The sequence below is a fragment of the Alnus glutinosa genome, chromosome 4 (assembly GCF_958979055.1).
Source record: "Alnus glutinosa chromosome 4, dhAlnGlut1.1, whole genome shotgun sequence".
Lineage (NCBI taxonomy): Eukaryota > Viridiplantae > Streptophyta > Magnoliopsida > Fagales > Betulaceae > Alnus > Alnus glutinosa.
In genome coordinates, this window is record NC_084889.1 from 32,981,958 (window position 1) to 33,002,546 (window position 20,589).

At 33.8% G+C, this 20,589-nt stretch overlaps 2 protein-coding genes across 2 annotated transcripts; one reads left to right on the forward strand and one right to left on the reverse strand.

Annotated features, from left to right (window-relative positions):
* The first annotated feature begins 845 nt into the window (after nucleotides 1–845).
* Nucleotides 846–6,743, forward strand: LOC133867370 (nucleoid-associated protein At4g30620, chloroplastic). The gene is made up of 7 exons (XM_062304108.1): nucleotides 846–1,001; nucleotides 2,653–2,807; nucleotides 4,090–4,190; nucleotides 4,281–4,320; nucleotides 5,327–5,398; nucleotides 6,379–6,435; nucleotides 6,531–6,743. The coding sequence occupies exons 1-7, from the start codon at nucleotides 923–925 to the stop codon at nucleotides 6,603–6,605; spliced, it is 579 nt and encodes a 192-aa protein (XP_062160092.1). The 5' UTR covers nucleotides 846–922; the 3' UTR covers nucleotides 6,606–6,743.
* Nucleotides 6,744–7,151: 408 nt separating this feature from the next.
* Nucleotides 7,152–15,620, reverse strand: LOC133867282 (serine carboxypeptidase 24). Its single transcript, XM_062304001.1, has 9 exons — nucleotides 15,100–15,620; nucleotides 12,039–12,146; nucleotides 11,092–11,187; nucleotides 10,901–10,993; nucleotides 10,696–10,781; nucleotides 9,464–9,873; nucleotides 9,206–9,301; nucleotides 8,166–8,271; nucleotides 7,152–7,776 (listed from the first exon to the last, which is right to left on the reverse strand). Exons 1-9 carry the CDS (start codon nucleotides 15,359–15,361, stop codon nucleotides 7,630–7,632), a joined length of 1,404 nt encoding a protein of 467 aa, XP_062159985.1. The 5' UTR covers nucleotides 15,362–15,620; the 3' UTR covers nucleotides 7,152–7,629.
* Between the last annotated feature and the right edge of the window lie 4,969 nt (nucleotides 15,621–20,589).

The window sequence follows — 20,589 nt, forward strand, 5'->3', positions numbered from 1 at the left end:
ACAAGATTATCATGTTTATTTATGTGTATATATATTTAAAGACTATATTATGTGTTTTTAACCACTTATTTTATAAGAGTAGGAAGGTAGGTACCACTTCTAGTAAAAACTAATGTCAACATGCCTATTGTTAGATATATTTAGGAAAATTACAAATAATCACATTTTGATTAGAGTTTTTTTTTTTTTTTTTTTGATAATATTTTGATTAGAGTTTTTTTTCATTTACCACACTCATTTTATACCACATTACCAACTTAAAAAACAAAGGTGAAAAATAACATTACTCTTTGAATACTAATTAGTGATGATTACAAACTTGAATAATGTTGCGCGTGCTTTTATTCTCACTCTTTGATGTAGCACTAAATATTAGAGTTGACAATTTTTGACACAATCCGCGAATTCGATAAGAACACGACACGAAATTATAGAATACGGGTTTAGACTAAACGGGTTGACCTGTTTATGACCTTTGTAAACGTGTACTGTTTGGGTTTTATATCTCAACTCGTTTAGTTAATTGTGTCGAGTTCGGGTTAGCGGGACAACCAAATCGACTCGAAACTGACACGATAATCCGTTTTGCCAACTCTACTAAAAATTATCATTAGATAAAAATACTAATAATAATTTATTCAAAATTTAATGATAATTTTTAAATGCCACGTGAGCATGCATTTAGGAACATCGGAGGAGAATGTGTATAGCAATTCTCTGCCAACTTTACCACTTTATCCCATCCTGAGTCTACGTGCTCTTCTAGAATTGGTCCGTTCTTTATAGCACTTAAACAGCAGGTGATAGCCAATAACTCTGAACAGTCTCTAAGAAAAATAGAAAAGAAAAAAGAAAAAACCTACACATTATCCTCTCCAAACAAAAACCGAAAAAGCTCAGAAGTCTCTCAAAGCTTTGAGCAATGGCGTCGACGATTTCTCTCACTGGTCAGATTTCAAACCTAAAAGGAGTAAAGCCTTGCCCTTCGTCTCCCTCCCTCTGTAACTCTCTCTCTCTCTCTCTGGTTCTATTTTTGTATTCTTTATCACCTGTTTGGTTGCCGAGAAAGCTTAGGAAATTAGGGAATTTATTTCCAAGTGTGAAAATATATGGATGCAAGTATTGGATGGGATTCTGGGTTCTTTTGTGTAGTGTGGTCTATGTGGGAACAAATCATGTATTGCTCACCTGAATTTGTTTTATGGATATGTTTTGTATATTGTGCATTTCTGAATTTGATTGCTTGCATCAAGTTGAGCTGTTAATATTGATGGGGGTGGTTCAAAGTTTCATGAAGTTGAGCACCATTATGGGTCTAAGGTGGGGTTAAAGCAGTTTCTCCTGGCATAAATAGGTTGTTTGAGAAAATGACTGGTTTACACAATAGGTGGATGTTTTTTTTTTTTTTTGATGAATGAAAACTTTTATAGCCCAAACAACAAGGAATTACACACCAGAAAAATAACTGGTTTAAACATTACAAAGGGCAAGAGATAAACAATCTCACAAAGCCTTACAAACAAGACAAAACAGAAGCAACATCTGCATAACACCAAAAACATCACAACGAAACAAACACATGAAAACAGCAGCAAAAACACAGACTAAGAGAAAATCTTGTGAAGATTCCACAAAGCCGCAAGCTGCAAATTCATGGAAGTCTTCTTATAAGGACCTTTAGCCGTTATACAAGCCTGAATCTCCCACTTTATCTTGGCTATAATCATCTCTTCTGAACTCAAAGCATTCCCATGTAGAATATCATTTCTATGCTTCCACAAATTATAGACCGTAGCACCAAGGCTCAAGATACACAATCGACTTTTTAGGCAATCCTGTCTCATCACAAGCACACTCCAATCTGCAACCTCTTCCCAGGATTTCTTTGGATCTGAAATCAAACAAATGCCAAGGATTTCCTTCCAAATTCGGTAGCTAAAACTACACTCAAAGAAGCGATGTTCCCTTGATTCAATTTGGCTACGACAGAAAGGACATAGACAGTCTCCCATGTATCCCCAACCACACATTCGGCTTTTAGTAATCATAGCATCCCTGAAAACAAGCCATAATAGAAAAGCATGCTTAGGTATTGCCACTGAATGCCAAACCACCTTCCACCATTTTACCCGAACCTCCTTCTTTCTAATTGCATCCCAAGTTTCAATAGGTGGATGTTTTAGTTTCAGAATACTAAGAACCTTAAAAAAAATGTGTTTTTGACATTAAAGATTATTAAATCACCACTTGTCCTTTTTAGGACAAGTGGTGATTTAACAAAGATCTCTGTACAAAGAATGTGGGATGACCCAACAATCTTTGAAATGAGGAGAAAATCTAATCGAAATTGGTATGAAAAGAAAACATGGCTCTTACTCATGTTAATTCTAATCAAATGTATTGATGCCGTGTTGAGTTTTTTTTTTTTTTTTTTTTTTTTTTTTTTTTTTTTTTTATTATGTCCGTTGAATGTGCTTTAGGACACTATGCCAAAGAGAATTTTGGTCTTCAACTTCTCTGTAATGGATAATTCCTTAAGTTCGCAACTTCTAGTTGTTTTATAACGATTGTAGCTTTCCGAACTGTGTATTTGAATAATTTATGATAGTAAAAGAGTTGTTTGTAACTTTACTCTTGTCCTGCTCATTACAGGTAACCTAACTTCAAATGCCAATTTAGTGGGTACACAGGTGTTATCTCGGCGTCGTCATGGAAAATATGGGCATAATCATAGATCCCTCCGTGTGTACAGTCTATTTGGAGGAAAAAAGGAAAAGAATGAGAAGGGGGAAGATGCGCCTTCAAAGGTTAATGGAGTTTACTTTTTCTTCTCAGCAAACAGTATATGTCGGTTCTAAACATGATCACATAAGTTGACACTATCTATTGAACATCTAGAGGAACTTTGTTTGTGGAGCGTATTGAAGGCCTTGAAAAACCTCTAAACCGAGTTTTGTGATAATTTTGATGTAAGTCAGAGATTTCTCTGGTGCATGCCAGTGAGACAACCAGGAAGGAAATAACATTTGCATATACTGAAACTCATTTGAAGCTATCTTATGTAAGGATATTTGTCCTAAAAACGGCTGGTATGTTGGGTTTTTGATAAGATGAAGCTTGTTTGTTTGGCTTTATCTGTTACCTATTTTGGAACTCGTGGAAGTGCCTGCCTTTATTTTCTTAAAGAGTGGAGAAATATAAGGCCATTTGTCTTTTTTACTTCAATTTAATTTCTGTATTACCCTGTAGGTTTCCATAAGTATATACACATAGACACATGCACAGAGACATACAATGTGTTCTGTTTTAAAATCACAACCATGCCTGAGCAAGATCTTGGAAAGTTGCTGGTCGTCCGCATCATAGGTTTTAAGTTTCATCCCTGAAAAAAAATAATTTCCTTATGGACAATAGCGTATGAGATTTGAAAGCGAATGAAAAAGAATTGTTTGAAGAGGAGCTGTTAGGAGCCTCATTTTAGTTTGTGACTTGTGAGGTAGAGAATTTAAAATCTGAGTTTCTTTATTGTCACAATAACATGATGCTTTCATTTTCTTTCTCTAGATGTTGGAGTGAGGAATTGCTTTAAACAGAAACTTCTTATTACATGGATGCTTCTTGGACTTTGACAAGAATACACTCTATATCATTGTATTGAATCATAAAGCAATTCCTCAGAGGTGCTTCGAGTTTTTTTGATGATATTGCTTAGAGGAGCCAAGTTTTAGATGATATTGCAATACCTAAATAAGTCGTATAAAGTATTGAATTATATGGTTTATAAGTGCCTGAGGAGTCGGAATACTCTTTTTGGTGTAGCCTGGGACTGAACACTTATGTGTCTCATCCTTCTCTAATTCTCCTTAGCAGAACAGGTATGGAATTATACCTTGGTGTATGATGATTTGTTCCCTTGACAGTGAGATCTACTGGTGGATACAGGGTGAAAAAGGATTTGTTCAGAGTCTTAAATCAAATTTATAGGGACTATCAATTTTATTGGTGTTGTGTATTTTATTTGCATGATGACATGGAGTTGGACCCATATCTGTGAACTGAGACTAATATTACTTTGCTCGTTGATTGCAGGCAGGAATTTTTGGAAACATGCAGAATCTTTACGAGACCGTGAAGAAGGCACAAATGGTTGTCCAAGTTGAGGCAGTACGGGTGCAAAAAGAACTTGCTGCGTAGGATTATATGTTACACCTATTACATCTGAATTTTTACCTCTGTATCTGTGAATTCTTCATTTTCTTTTTTATCATTTTATTATGCAGAACAGAGTTTGATGGTTACTGTGAAGGTGAGCTAATCAAGGTATTTAGTCTCTCTGTGGCTGTCTGTGTGTGTGCTTGCACTTGAGTGTTCGTAATTTGCTTTTGGACATTCATTAGGTGAACTGGTAAAGTCATTTATTAGGTCAATCATTTGCTCATGTTTGAACGAGGACAAAAATTTTGTTTTAGCTTTTTGACTTGGTTTGCCTTAGAAAAAGCTCGCAAAACATGGACAATTTAAGAATCTGCAAATATTTTGTGGGAGGTCAGATCAAGGATGTTGGCTAAGGGGAAGTTTAAGAATCTGTCAAAACACCTAGCTCTTGTGTATAGGTGGAACTTACATCCTTTGCTGTAGTTTGTTGAATCTGTTTTTCTGTTCTCTACTGCTGTAATTGTTGCAGTTGTTTTTGGCTTACCGTTGAATTATTTTGTTGCTGGTTTGCAGTAGTTTTTGCTGCAGAGTGTAAGTGGTTTAGGTGTTGCTCTCTGCTATTGTTGGTAGCAGTATCTTTGTTCTCCTTTTTTTGGAAGTGTTCCAGTTTTCACCGGAGGGTTGTATTCTGTTTGGTTTGTTCTATAAAGCTTTGATTCATCCAAAAAAAAAAAAAAAAGAAGGAAAATTTGTTTATATTATTTGTTTTCAGTGTGATTTGAGGGCAAATTTTTGTCTTTGTGGATAGAGTCATTTAAAAGTTAGATCAGAATCATTGTGCAAAACAGTAAGATCATGTAAACATTTTAGTTGGCGTAATTTGATATCTTTGTTATGATTCTGTACATGACATAAGATATACTTTCAATATAGTGAAAAGAAAGGGTGATGATTCTAAATGTCAAAGTACCCTGTCGAATGATTTTGTCTTTCATGGATGTTTGTTTTAGCTTTTGAACGTCACTTGCTGCTTAATTCTAAGACAGGACTGCTTTTCCCATCTTAATGATGTTAGGAACTGCCTCAAATGATTTGAGTCACCTTTTAGTATTGCACGCCTTAATTTATTTCTTCAGTGAACTTCACAATAGCTCTTAACTTATGTTTGTAGGTAACACTGTCTGGAAACCAGCAACCTGTTCGCACAGAGATCACTGAGGCTGCAATGGAATTAGGACCAGAGGCAAGTATATCCAATTCCTACATTCTTTTGACTTCATCTTTCTATTAGTATTTTTCTGCCAAAAAAATTATAAATAGATAATAAACACAACTCATACTGTCATACACCATTATGGGATTGGACTTATGACTTCACACTCCAGCCCTTTTTTATTGGGCAGGTGATGCCATTTGATTGAAAGACCATTGGCAAATAAAATGAAAAATGTATTCTTATAGCATGATCTTATCACACCTTGGAATTTGTTATAAGTGCCTGTTTAGTTCTCCCTTACAAGTTGAACAATTTCATTCATATCTTGTATATGATATATAATATGAAAACCATCATCTTTAGTGGGGCCATAAAAAACTGATCAGCATAATGGATGGGATGGAATCAGTGTTTTAGAATTCATGGAACAAAGCTTTTTTTTCCCAAAATTTTTATGATGATAACTACTATTCCTTGTGTGTCCCATTGTTTGGACTTCTTGGAACGTCTAGGACCATTCAAATCCCATGAGACAACAAAATGGGTCATGAAGCAATTATATTTTCTGTTCGCCTTTTCATTTCCTTGTCCTTGTACCCGGATGGGGATGCAACTGCTGGCACTGACTATGGTTTCAGTCTTTGACTCAAAAATCATGGAGAATTTCCTGGCAAGAGGTTTTTTTTCTTGAACTAAGCTGGATTTAAAGCTCCACATTTTCATAATGATGACCTTTTGATTTTAGGCTCAAATATATGCTCATTTAGTGAATGCATATCTGGAAACACCTTTAGAAATGGGGGAAACTGTTTTATTAAACTATATAGTTGTTTAACTTGGGGTTTGGTCATCCTTCCAACTGGGCAGTATCTTTGAAAATGGAGGAAATAGTTTTAAGTATCCAATTGGTTTGGGTTCAGTAATCCTTCCAGATAGGGAAAATGATTAATTTGATGTACGAGTTACTGTTTGAGACTTACAACAATTACATTTTGTTTTATGCGCAGAAACTTTCACTTTTAGTTACCGAGGCATACAAGGATGCACACCAGAAGAGTGTCCAGGTGAGAATTCCCAGCTTTTTGCATAAAGAATTTTCTGAAACTCTTCTTCCATCTTTGCTATAGAACTGAAATTCTCAGCCTTATTGTTATCTCAGGCCATGAAGGAGAGGATGAGTGATCTTGCTCAGAGCTTGGGAATGCCTCCAGGCATGGGTGAGGGATTGAAGTAATTATATTTTCATCTCAGACACTGGTATCTGAGATGCACTTCAATTTTGTATGTGAACCGAGAAGGAATACTTGTACTATGACCTTGAATCTAACAATGTTGTTTTTATTCAAATTGAAGAGTAGAGACATTTGGAACCTCTGTGCAGCTAATTTTCCACTTGTTGACTTCCACAAAATGCAAAGGGTGTGTTTTTTCATTTGTAAAATTGGCTCTTGTTTCTTTTCCAAATATACTTTTTGGACATAGGAAGATTTGAAATTGGATTATGACATACACGGAGAATACCAAGGTTTTAAAAAGGGATAAGGATTTCTAGAAATTGCTAGTGAGAGAGTCTATATGAGACCCACCCGTCGAAATCAATTTTGGGTTCGGTCACTTACTAAGGCAGGTAGGTCACATGTAAGAGAATTCACATGTGTTGTTCAAATTGCTAGCCGTATGCAGCAAATTGCGGGAGATCATTATCCTTTAAAAAGCTGCCTAAAAGCATATTCAGCTAAAATTGCGAAAAAGAAGAAGAAAGCACATTATGTAATTAAAGTTGAATATGAAAAGAATGCTGCTAAGAGCAATATAAATTTTAATACAAGTATTTACAAATTTAAGTGCAAGTCCATGTGATATTATCACATTTACAAATTGACGTAACGATTCATCACACTTGCTATATTAGCTATTGAAATGTGATTTGTCATCGACGGCCACGTACATATATTTGTATGGGAGTTGTACTAAAAGCTATGCGCTTAGCCCTAGGCAAGGAAATCTATCTCATGCTTGCATTGAAGAACTTGGGGCGTGACAATATTAATCCAATTCCTTAACGGGAAACTCAATTTGCATCAGTCCATTACAAGAAATGTAACAATTTTGTCCTTCAAATTATAAATACTAATTTGAATGAATGATTCCTATCCTACCCCACCATTTTGTGGAATTTCAAGTTAATTGAAACAATTATAGAAAGAACTCCCTCAAAGATGACCAATTATCGTTCGTTATCATCTCCAAGTAATTTGTCAAGATGTTGGTGGTAATTCTTTCCCTGCCAAAAAAGATCTGAAAAGAGTGAATGCTCTCCTGGGTTGAAACAGTGGAACTTCGTGCCCAGCACCTCTCACTGTAGCAAAGGTTAACCCATTGTAGGCTTCTGTCCATCCTCCTACCTATAAAAAGGACTTTAATTAGCAAAATTTTTCAACATTTCTTTATGAATATCAATCTTTCTTTCTTACTGCTTTGGTTTGGGATCTCGAGATCGTAACAAACGTGGGGGAGTTTCTATGAAATTTACTTGTTCAAGCAGGTAAGCGGATCGCCCAAAATTTATTTAGATAGATGGATCTCTTATTAACTATCTCACATTTATTATCTGAATTGCTAGCAATTTGTATTGTATTTTGGTTTATGTATTTGTATACGGGTCTCTCTAGTTATTGATATGACACTCTTAACTTGTGTTCTACATGCACGAGACACAAAATTAAAGACATGTGCTTTTGTTTGAGGAAGATGTGAACTTTTGATTGATTTTGGAATGAAATTTTGTGATTACCTGACCACCAGAATACCATGGGTACCACCTAGTTTTAACCGTGAGATTGAGATGGCTGAGAGAGAACCGAGTGGCAGTCACTGGAACCACTGAATCTGTGTCTCCGCTGCATCAAAGTAGAAGCAATAGCATTAACATTCCATCTCCCCCCATCTCTTTGCTTGTAATTTTAAATTATGAAATTAAAAAGTCCTACATTTAATTCATGGAACGAAAAGAAAAAAATCTGATGCAATTAGGACATATTTGCTTTGGGGTACGGCTATAAACAAAGACATATTACTAACACAGTTTCCTCTAAATTGGATTTAATTAATTTATTTTTATTCAAATTTGTTTATTAAACTGATATGTGTTTAATTTAAAAAATATTTTTTGTTTTGGGGTTGATTGTAAAAATTGTTATTTAAAAAAAAAAAAAAAAGGTTTTGAATTTTTTGTAAAAGAAAATAAAAAAATTTGATAAAAATTAATTGATGTGATATAAAAAATATATAGATATATTTTAGAAAAAGGTAATTGATAAGATATAAAAAATTGAATAGAAATTGAATTTTTTATTTTAAAAAAAGAGAGACTTGTTTATTTGAAAAGCCAGATTAGGCTTAGGTGCTGTAAATTTTTTTTACACACCTGAGCCATATCCTAAAAAGCCAACTCCGGTGGAAGAACAGAGGAGTCTTATCAAGCACAGCCGAGCACTCAACCTTCAAATCAATCGGCTACAGTCAGCAGATGATGTGTCATTTATGTGACTAGACTATCTGAAATTGATTTTTTAACTGAAGGAAAAGCAGACTGTCACCTAATCAAAGCTTCACTTTCAATTTGCTCAGAGTCAGAGCCTTTATTATAACTCTTCCTTGTTTTCCTAATCAAATTCTCTTAAAAACTAATAATAAGAGCATTTTTGTTAACTTTCACATCTCTCTTTTTTCTTCTGTTCTTAATCTTCAGGAAAGGGTGATAGGATTGAATAAGAAATAAGAAGAACAGACATTAGAAGACATATATTTTAGAGTTTTGATCAGATCCTTTACCTGAAAACCCAGATTCTTAGACCAGCTGCAATCAGCTCCTTGTATGTGGGTAGCAGAGAACTTTCAGAATCGTTCCAGTTTTTTATAAGAACATCACTGCCCCATACAAAATCATATTTTCCAATAAGATATAAATCACATAAACCCCTGCATTTCCTTTTTCCATTTCATAATAATAATAATAATAATAATAAAGTTTTCTTAAAAAAAAGAAAAGAAAAAGAAAAAGAAAAAAAAGAGCTAATAGATTAGGTATACCTGCAAGCAGTCCATTTGTAAGGAATTCCAGTAACATTTGCATGCATTGCCTTTTGCACATCCGGCCGGTTATAATATTTCTCTGCATAATTTTCAGTACAGGGATCGTACCCAGAAAAAATCCTTCGACGTAGGAGAGTATTTTTGAGCCGTAGAGGCTTCGTTGTATTTGTACCGTTACGCAACGGCAAGCAAGAAGGTGTATAAATACTGTATTGATCGATGTCTCCGAACTCATGGTTCATGGCATAACCTGCTGCATCATCACATTCCTGTGATGCTTTATCGTCCTTGAAATTGCAATGCTTGAGAATTGAATGGTAGCTTCTGTCGGATATCATTGCATGGCTCCACCAAAATGTAACCGTTCCAATGCTGTCGTAGTAGTTGTCTGTTACTGCATTTCCCACCTGTAATGGTACAAATTTGGTTTACAAACTTTAAATCTATTACTAGATTGAAATTAGGAAAATGTTTCGGATATTACAGTTTTTACTCTCATCTTATACAAATATAATTGATGTGACAATCTCCATTTTATGAAAATGATAATACCACCTAAATTGTTATGTGACCGTCCATATTTTAGTAGTTGATATAATAGGTAAAATTTCACTTAATCCCCTTAAATTGTCGCCGCTTTTGCAATTACCCCATAAACTTTAAAAACTCTAAATTTAGTGTATTTATCTTTCTTTTTTCTTTTTTCTTTTTTCAAAAAATAAAAGAAGACTCAGGCGTGGGTATATTTGTAAATTCCGTTAAACTGGCCTTACTAACGCCTAAATCCTTGCAATTTTTATCTTTTTCTTTTCCTAAAAAAAAGGGCATTTTGAAAATTTTGACACCCATCTATTAAGATTTAACGGATGGATGAAATTAAAAAAAAATTGAAAGATGAATAAACTAAATTAAGAGTTTTTGAAGTTTAGGTAGATAATTGCAAATGTAATGGAAGTTCAATGGGGTTAAGTGAAGTTTCTCCAGTATAATAAGTTTCACGTAAACTTTTATATCATTTTGTAAAATGTGGTAAGTGTTACGTGAACTATTATGTAATAGTTCACAGTACTTTAGAAGCTAACGTGATAAATGCATGCCACATAACGTGGATTATCACATAATCAGCTCATAAGAAACTTATAGTAAAAGCTTTACTACTTCTAGCAACACTCCATTGATAATTAATTGTCTTAGTGGTAGTCAAATTGTTTGAGTTATTTGTTACTTACCATGAAGCCTTTAAGGTTGATGAGGGGATGCATGTTTGCTTTATTATAATCGACAATTTTCTTCGCCAACTGGGGAACATAATGCCCTATATATAAGAAAATAGTAAAAACATCAATTAGCTTATGTAATTAGTTATAGCAGTTTTTGAGAAAGTAGTAATTAATAGGTAATTAATTACTGGTTGTTGATTAAGCTTATATATACCAGCATAGCTCTCCCCAGCAATGTAGAATTCTCTATATTTGTATTGTGGAAACCGTGACATCCATCTAATTAGAAAGACTAGAGCATCCTGAGCTGTGTCACAAAATTGGTTAAGTACTCTTAGGATTCAATTACAAAATAATTTTATGGCAACAAAACAATTAATAATAATCTTCAATGATTTTTGTTACCCGTCCGTTTGTCTCCAGAATCTTTTAGGTCGGAGCTTGTGTTTGAGTAAGAGAAACCAACACCAGCAGGCGATTCAAGAAACAAAATATTTGCTTCTGTAAGCATAAAAAGTAATTACAATTAGATATTTTAACATAGCAAAGACAAACTGACGTAATAGTCTACGTGAAACTTACCACGTCAGGCACTAAAACAATTTACGCTCCGTTTGTTTCGGCTTAAAATATTTTTTATTTTATTTTATTTTTTCAGTATTTTGTGCGACCGAAAATGATAGTCAAACCGAGAATATTTTCGGTTTGACCAAAAAGCTTATGTAATTTTGTAAACCATTTTTCGAGTTTAAACTTCTCATTCTTACACAACCAGAGGTTGTCGGAATTCGCTGGCCGTTTCTTGCCGTTGCTCCTTTTCCATACTAGCCAAACTCCGAAAGATAATTTCATGGAAATCATTTCTTTTATTTTTTTTGAAAATAATTTCGTTGAAAAGAAGGAAAACATTTTATGTCAAAATAAATAGAGCATTAATTTTGTTAAATGTTTTCATTCATATGGCAACATGTAGCACTCGTATAGTCTACTGCCTAAGTTTGTAAAGAAATTACAGTAAAAATCGTAGTACTTAAACATTTTCTTTAATTATTTACTTAGAAGTTTAAAAAACAAAAAGTCATAAAAGCCATGCTTGGTCATGGTGCCTTAATCATTTTTATCGTTTCTTCTTTCTTGTTTTGACATATGGTCTGATTGGTAGCTAGACCAGAACTTTGTCAACCATTTGACCAAGAAGGTTAGAATTGCATGTTGATGTAACCTATGACCCATGTGATGAGGATTGTGGCACATGAACATGCTATATTTTATATCATCCACAATATAATTACATTCATCAAAAGAACAAAATGAATAATTAATTAATGGTGGCTGAATTGTTAATTAATTACCTGTATTCCACGCATACTTGTTGAGATAAAGAGATACACCGGTTCTGTTAATTCTAAATGGCCCGATTTCCTCTGATGCACCATATGCTACTGATGAACAGCCTGGCCCTGCATGCATCATGCATGAATGCACAATTAAATTTATTCTTTTTATTATTACATAATTATGGCCAATCTTTTGAGACCATAAATCTTGTAAAAGATAACAAAGTCGATCTGCGTGATCATGAATACAAAGCACATATATTTTATTGTTTTAAAATGACTAATTAAATTATGATCGAAGCTTCCTAAATTGTTTATACAGCCCAAACTTACTTTCTATCTTCTTAATTACTAGAGGATTAACCTTTCAATACCACAATTAAAGTTCAATATATCCCACTTTTTTTAATCGATCAGTAATGCTATTTTTTGTTAGAGTATATCATAAGATCAAGAGGTCAAGTTATAGTTGAAGATTATCATCTACTCACAGTTGAAGACTATCACCTACTCACCGTTAAAGACTGACTTAACTATAGTTGAGGACTGTGACCTAATTATATTTGAAAACTATCACCCAGCTAGTTACAATTGATCGAAGTCTATTACTTAATCATCATTACCTAGTTGTAGTTGAAATCTATTGTTATATTGTAAACATATATATTTTTTTTAAAGTGGTTGAATCGAGAAATTATTTAAAATAACTTAAATTGGCCCAATTAAAGTAAGTACTGTAAATTAATGATTATGAAAAGTAAAATTATTAATTTCTTTTTTTTTTTTTTTTAATTTGCTAGGTGTACGTAAATATATAAGCAAAAGCAGCACCGACAAATCTATCGAAGCAGCTCAATAAAGCTCATGGAAACATATTAGGTGTTGATTTGACTACATAAAATCTGTACAACTTTTTCACAAAAACATGTACACTATATGCCAGTCACTGCAATAATCAACGTTGAAGCACCTACCCATTTAAAATTAGCCATTGCTTTTCATATATTTTATTCTTTGAGATGTCAGCTTCCTTCCATGCACTATTTCATGCACAATTAATATTAAGGAAACACAATCTCAACATGGAAACCAGGATCAAGAAAATTCAGGCAAAACAGAAATTATCTATCTACCGCTACCTACCATGAATATTTCATAGAACAAAAATCCTCGTTATTATAGATTCCTAAAATGATTCTCAATTTTTGTCTCTAAATATAATGTGTCTGTAATTTATCTCTTAATTTAATTAAATATTTTACATATTAAATTTACTTATTAAAAAAAAGTTTTAAAATTCACGTAAAAATTCACTATAAAAGAGATTAGTGCACATCCTTCTAGCTATTTTATTGCCGTATAATAGAATGACGTAACAGTAAAAATATGCATGTCTTCATTTTTATTTTTTTAAAAAGTTCATTCAATAATTAAATTTTACTGTCATATCATCAAGTAAATTATATGCCAATTATATAACAGTTTTCTATTAAATAACATTAATGATGTCCTAATGTAATTTGGAGTTCCTTCTTGTTTTTTTCCCACATTTCGGGGTCCCAACAAGAGGATAAAGCTTAATAACCCCACATCTTCATCATCATTATCACCATTTGTGGCTTCTGAATGCGCGTGCTTCAAAGATGGAGGTACACACTACAGTGTGTGAGAGTGGATGAGAGAGAGAGAGAGAGAGAGAGAGAGAGAGAGAGAGAGAGAGAGGCATCTTTTGCTGGGACAATATGGAAAGATCAGAAAAGTTTTCGAGTGAAAAAGTTGGTTCACTTTGTAGCAGCAATTGGTGTTTTCTTTTCCCCCACAGGCCACAACCATATTGACAGACAAACAAAAGAAAAAATCAGTAAGGTAAAGGGAGAGTGCTTTAGAAAGAGGAAAGAGAGAATAAACGTCAGCTTTGGAAGGAATAAACCCTATATACAGACAGAGAGAGATCACGAGGACCCATGTGGCTGTATTTTTCTCCATGGTGGGTGCACTCGTTCACTACACACCCAGTTGTTCTCACTCGCACTCTCACTCTCACTCACACTCACTCACCCGATTGATGGCGATGTTGGCGCACATTAGCCTGGGTTACTGCCTGCCTGCTAATGTGCTCTCATGGTTGATGGGCACTGCATTAGCCATTAGGACCTAGGCATGGAATTGTAGAAGGGTCTTTGAACTTGTGGACAAGGTACGACACGTGGGGTGGTGACACGTGCAAGATATAGTTTAATGGCTCATTTATTGGCGGCCAGAAATTGTTTGCTCAATCATTTTGCCATCAACACCATTAATATCCAAAACCCAAACCAAAATGACCTAATTTGTCTTTATAAGCCAATACTAAACTGATAATTATAGGAAAGTAAAATGCAAGTAAAATAAAAATAACTTTTGCTAGAATTTCTTAATACTCACGTCTCTGTATCTCTCTTCTCATTTTTTTTTTTATTTTAAAATTTTAACAATATTTATGTCAAATCTGTCGTATAAATAATCACATCAATTTATAAAAAAATTCATAGTAAAATTTATAATATTACTACCAACATTCATTTACTACTATTGGACGTTATATTTAATTTAATTTAATTTATTATTTGATTTAATAATAATTTTTATTATCACATCAAGAATAAACACTTCAAAATATTTCAGAATATGTGTAGTTAATTAATTTTTGGAAAGGAATTCATGGGTTGTCATTAAATATTGTCCTTGCATTCCTTACAACTTGTCAATGTTTTAATTAGTTACTTTGAAAAGGAGAACTCTTCACTGCATTTAATGGTTTTCTGCAAGTATCGAATATAGAGTGTTCCCCCTCCGAAAAGGAAAAGGAAAAGAAAAAGAAAAAGAAAAACTTTGTTTTCATTCCAATAGTAAGGTTAGCTAGACATCGAATTTCCACTTTCTAGTTTTTTATGTATTTATTTATTTATTCAATTTTCACTTTCTAGATGAATATATGTAAAGTAGTTTCATCTGAACCCAGTTCAAAATCAAGGTCAATTACAAGGAGAAGGATTAGTGGGTGGAAAAATAATGTGAGAAAGATGATAAAACTTGCCTCCGTTGAGCCAAAGAACAAGCGGTTTCTTCTCAGGATAAGCAGCGGCTTCGGTCAACCAGTAGAAGAGAGCTCGGCCATGTTGCTCGTTGACCGTAATGTAGCCGGAGAATTGAGAAAACGTCACCGGTGGTTGTCCAGGGAGAGCTGAAATTCGGTCCAGCTCTTGCTGTTTTGGGACAGCAGCAATGGCGGCGGCGGTGGTTGAAGAGAAAAAGAGTAAGGACGTGAAGAGAATTAGGAATGCCATTGGACCCTCCATAATGGGTGCGCGCAGTGCTCTGTTTCTCTCTGTTCCTCAACTGAAGTGAAGAGATCGAGAGAGTTATAAATACATAGAACTGAGTGAAGAGATAAATTGATGACTCAATTATAGGTTAGTAGGGTTGGCCTTCCAGCTGATGTTGCCGCATTACTACACAACTGCAAGTTGGGCTGCTCTCTGTGGACCTTCTCACTCTATATCTCTCCCGATTTAGAGAGAGAGAGAGAGAGAGAGAGAGAGAGAGAGATAAGAGAGTAGCTGGACCTACAAGGCAATTGTCAATTGAAACCTGGCCGGATCAGAGCTAAGTTAATAACCAAGAAGGCAGCATCATAAATGCATCAAAAGAGATGTAATTGAAGGATAAAGATACAGTGTGCCAAGCCAGCCACCAGAGCTCTGACTTTTTTTTTTTAAACAAATAGCATGTGCTATTATAAAATTTGCAAAGTACATCGTGAGAAAGAGGGATATGGACCCCCTAAACTCTAAGCTAGAAGGATTTGACTAAAAACATAGCTGCCTGAGCAGAGACATCAAACTTTACTAGAATTACATTTGAGCATCTTTTACATTAATGCTCACTCTCAAATAAAAGAGGACCGATCTAGCATCAAGCCAACAAAAATTTCAATAAAACCTGAGGAAAACACAGGCAGACTGTGCAGGTGAAACAAGAGAATACACAATACAAACAAACAGAAAACCACAAAACCAAGCAGCCGGCAGAAGAGTCAGGAGCTCTGACTTATTGAGAGGCTTCTTTGCGGTGTTAATGAGGCAAAATGGGCCAAGTTTTCCTTTTTATTTCCATTTTTTTTTTAAAAAAAAAAATAAATAAATTCTAGAGATATTTCTTAAATGGACATGGTAGACATCTATTCCTTAATCATCTTTATTCCTACAAATCCAATGATAGATTTGAATAGAAGATGGATAAAGAATGCAAATTTGTATCATTTTCCTTTCTCAAAACAAGGAAAAAAAAGAAGTTATTACCAACTTTTGAGCAATACAACTAACCTAGCTAGCTATTTGAGCTTGGCTTGAGTTTAGGTTAGCCAAAGCTTCTCTTTCTAGGTTAAATCATAATTTATTTCAAAAGTTGAAGTTAATAAAAATAATGAATTTATTTATTTAGTTAATACTCTTTTTTAGCTGTAGGTTCGAGCTCTCCCTCAATAAGAGAGACCCAACATGTTGAATATTTAACTGAAAAAATGCTACATGCACGGCTAAGTCCACCTTATTATAGCGTAGTAGTGGCAATTACCATTCATGATCGCTGCATCAGATAGTGTGGGAGTGCATGTAACATTTTTCTTAACTAAAATAGAGGTAAATTATGAAGTCAGAATGCGAATTTAAGACCCATGTTTTGAAGCTGGTTAATATTCCAATAGTTGAACAACACAAGTATAAATGTATGTCAGACTTCTCGCCAACGCCGCCTCAAACAAAATGGAAGATGCTTATTACAATATACAATCAGTACTCTTTTACCACTTTAAATTATTATTTATTCTAAAACTTTAAACTAATAAGAAACAATGAACTTAATCATTTAATTAATATATTAACATGTGTTCTTTACCGGGTGGTCCCAAATTTCAAGAGAGGAAAGAGATAGTAAAGGTGAATTTGATGTGGGGTTGGAAGTCTTGTGACCACCCATCGGCCTTGCAGCTTTGATTCTTTGGAAATGGCACAAGACAAAGGACGTTGGAGGCCTGGTCAAGGAGTGCTCGATCATTAACCTACAAAGATGTCTATATCAACTCATTTCTCTAGTGATAGAAAACATATATATATTATATATGGATGGTGCAAGTCACGTTCAAATTCAACCACAAAGCCAAACTAACTTCGGAAAACGACATAATTGATTATTTTTCCTCTATTGGACAGATGTCTGTTAATCAACCTTAATATATATTTAGCAGATTAATATGTAAATTGGTTTGATCTCCCGTTTGGCGGGTGGTGAAATTAAGAAGAAACTTGTCTGTTTAGTGGATGTGATCATATCTTTTATACATAGACTTGTGATGAAAGTGGTTCACCAAATTTGATTGTCAGACCTAGCTAGTTAAAAGACAAGCTTTATATGTTGACCTTTCTTGCACATCCCACATCAAAAGGTATAATATTGCACTTAATTATTTCATTAATTAATAGGAGTCTATCTGGTTGCATTAGTTTTGCTTAAAAAAATCGTAAGAATGACATCTATACAGCCTTGAAGTAGATTAGAGGGCAAATTAAAGAAGCAAAGGTTCTTTCTGTGACATCTATATAATATAATATTATATACATAGATTGTCATGAATAATTTAAAGAGCAAGGTTGTCCTTTGCTACCTGCTAGCTATGGTGAAAAAAAAAAAAACAAAAAAGAGTATTAACTCGTCAGTCAATAACTAATTGGCAGTCCCACCTGGCATATCCACATGATTAGAACCCACCCCACGTCGGCAACATTACCCCCAGCATGCTAGGGTGGATGAAGAACCCCCCATGACTGGTAGTGATTTCTCACGTCTATACCATAGCTATAGAGACCCATGGCCTAACCATGGGTTCGCGGGTCTATGGTTGTGACGCACGACCTATGGTTTGACGTGAAATTCTATTAGTTTTGTTGATTGCAAATGGACAAATATACTATTTGGATATATGCCCATAAACGAGAGAGATGTGTTATATGTACATATACACACACGCGCACGCGCGCACACACACACAAACACTTACATTTAGTATGAAACTCATGTATGTGAGACTCATCTCATATGCATAGGTCTTATACCAAATATGATTGTATGTGCAAAGTGTGTACCAAAAAGTATGTATAAACATCATTTGCCTAAACGAGGTACCACATGTGATGAAAATAAAATCGGAGTGAGAAAAATAAAATTGTTAAAATCCAAAAGACAAAAAAGTATTTAACCTTAAAAAGTATTTAGCATGAGAGTTACATTTGAAAATCTTTTTACATGATTAATATTTGAAAAGAGTTTTGTTTGAATTAGGTCGATTTGGCCTAAAACATTTTTAATTTTAATTTTAATTTTTTGCCCCAAACAGACCCAAATTTGGTCAAAGAGTCAAATAGATAGGTTTCTCCCTAAATTTCCCTCCCCCATTTATGACCTAATGCATGATCACAATTTTTAATTGACCCATATATACATATAGTTGCACTTGTTGACCAATATAGATGAGATCTCTCCATGAGCACCACATGCACTGACAATGGGCCGGGGATTCAATACTCCAATAGTAATATTGTTAGAATATATGAAAAATATATTATATTTTCTCTATATTCTAACATGTAAATTATAGCCTAAATATTATAGTTGCTTCTTCGATCTCTAAAATTCTTACCGTTATAGATGAGATCTCTTCCATGATTTCCGAAATGCTGTTTCCTCAGTCCCATTTTTCAATGCCTAACACAAACCTCACGTGCGTGCAAGCCTGCAAAACATCTCTTGTACTGTCCAGGAACCTTCTCCTTCATTCTTTATTCTGAAGAAGATTATGAATATGTTTCCATCTCCTGATTATTTATATGATTGTATTTAACTTTTTGAAGTTATCAAATATCAAGATAAATGAAATTAAAAACTATATCTTTGTTAAAAACCGCACAAAGGTATGATTTTTTTAATAGATAAATGCATGCATGGGTACTACCGCTTTTACTATAATATTTTAACAAATTCACCTGACATTTCACATTTTATTAAACTAAGTGTTATGTGACAGTCTATATTTTAATAATTGACGTGGTAAGTGCCACGTGTCAGTCCACATTTTGGTGGCTGATATGATGAGTGCTATATATATATATATGGACTACCAGGTTAGTTAGTGAGGGACTTATAGAGGAGGAGAACTAGGTAAGGCGTTTACGGAACATTAACTATCCAAAATTTTAAAATTACCTTTACTATATATATATATATATATGTAACATCCCTTCCAAAATTATTTTCTTCTTCTTTTTTTTTTTTTTTTTTTTTTTTTTCTCCCTTATACTTAAAAGTCTAGTTCTACCCCTGGACTTATAGTAATAGGTGTAGTACCACAACAACTCTCTCTTTTAAATGAAAAATGCTAGATATTGTAATTCTAGTAAATGTTTATCCAACAATGTTATAATATGACATTCTAAACCAACCATTAGATCTTTTCTTTTTCCTTTTTTTTTTTTTTTTTTTTTTTTTAAAAAAAAGAAAAAGATATTTAACTATGATTAAATCAAAAATTAGTTGAGAGTGCTATGTCATTATTGTTAGATGAAAATTTGATAGAATTACAGTATATCTAGCATTCCTTTTTTAATATCATAAAAAATCTATTACAATGAGTTATAAATTGAATAATAAATAATTTCAATTAAATTGGTGTAAAATTTAATATTCATGAGATATATAAAGAGCATATAATCTAAAGTAAACAGAAGAAAATATTAGTCTAATTGAAAATTGTTTGTAAGTGGTGTAATCACTTGAACTCAACTCTTTTTCTCTCTCATATATAATCTATGGGATCGACACCCGGGACTACAATTGTATGTTCAGATTGTTTGCTATTTATGCATGCAATTATGAGAGAATCTCTTGATTAAATTGTAAGTAATTCAGACAAATTAATAATTGTGAGAATTCAGATCCTTATATGTGACGGATGGAATTGGATGAGATGAACACCTTTCCTTACCCTTGAAGTCCCAAGTGTTCACCTCCCTTTTCCAGGGTGAACATATTAATGGATAATTTAAAAATGTTGATTTCCTATGATACGGGCATGGCCTCAACCATCCAGGCTCCAGCAATTGTGTCCCAGCGGCTACAGCACGGGCCGTTGACCCTTACGCTTACCTCAAATTCGCTGTACTTTTCTCTATATCCACAATCAAGAAGATAGACATGGGAGAGGGAAGAGACCCAAAATAATAATAATAAAATGAAAAAAATACAAGCAATAATGGAAATAAAACAAAATAGTGATAAAAAGATTTTACGTTATTAATTTGGTTTATGACGCATGTTTACGTGGTTGCTCTTATTCAATTTATAAGTTAAAAAAATACAAAAAGTTCTATTTATATAGCTTATTTATGAAATATAATCATAATCAAAAAATCACCCGCAACAAATACTCGATCGGTTTCTTAAGCATTGAGAATGCTACCGTTATACCCAATTTGTA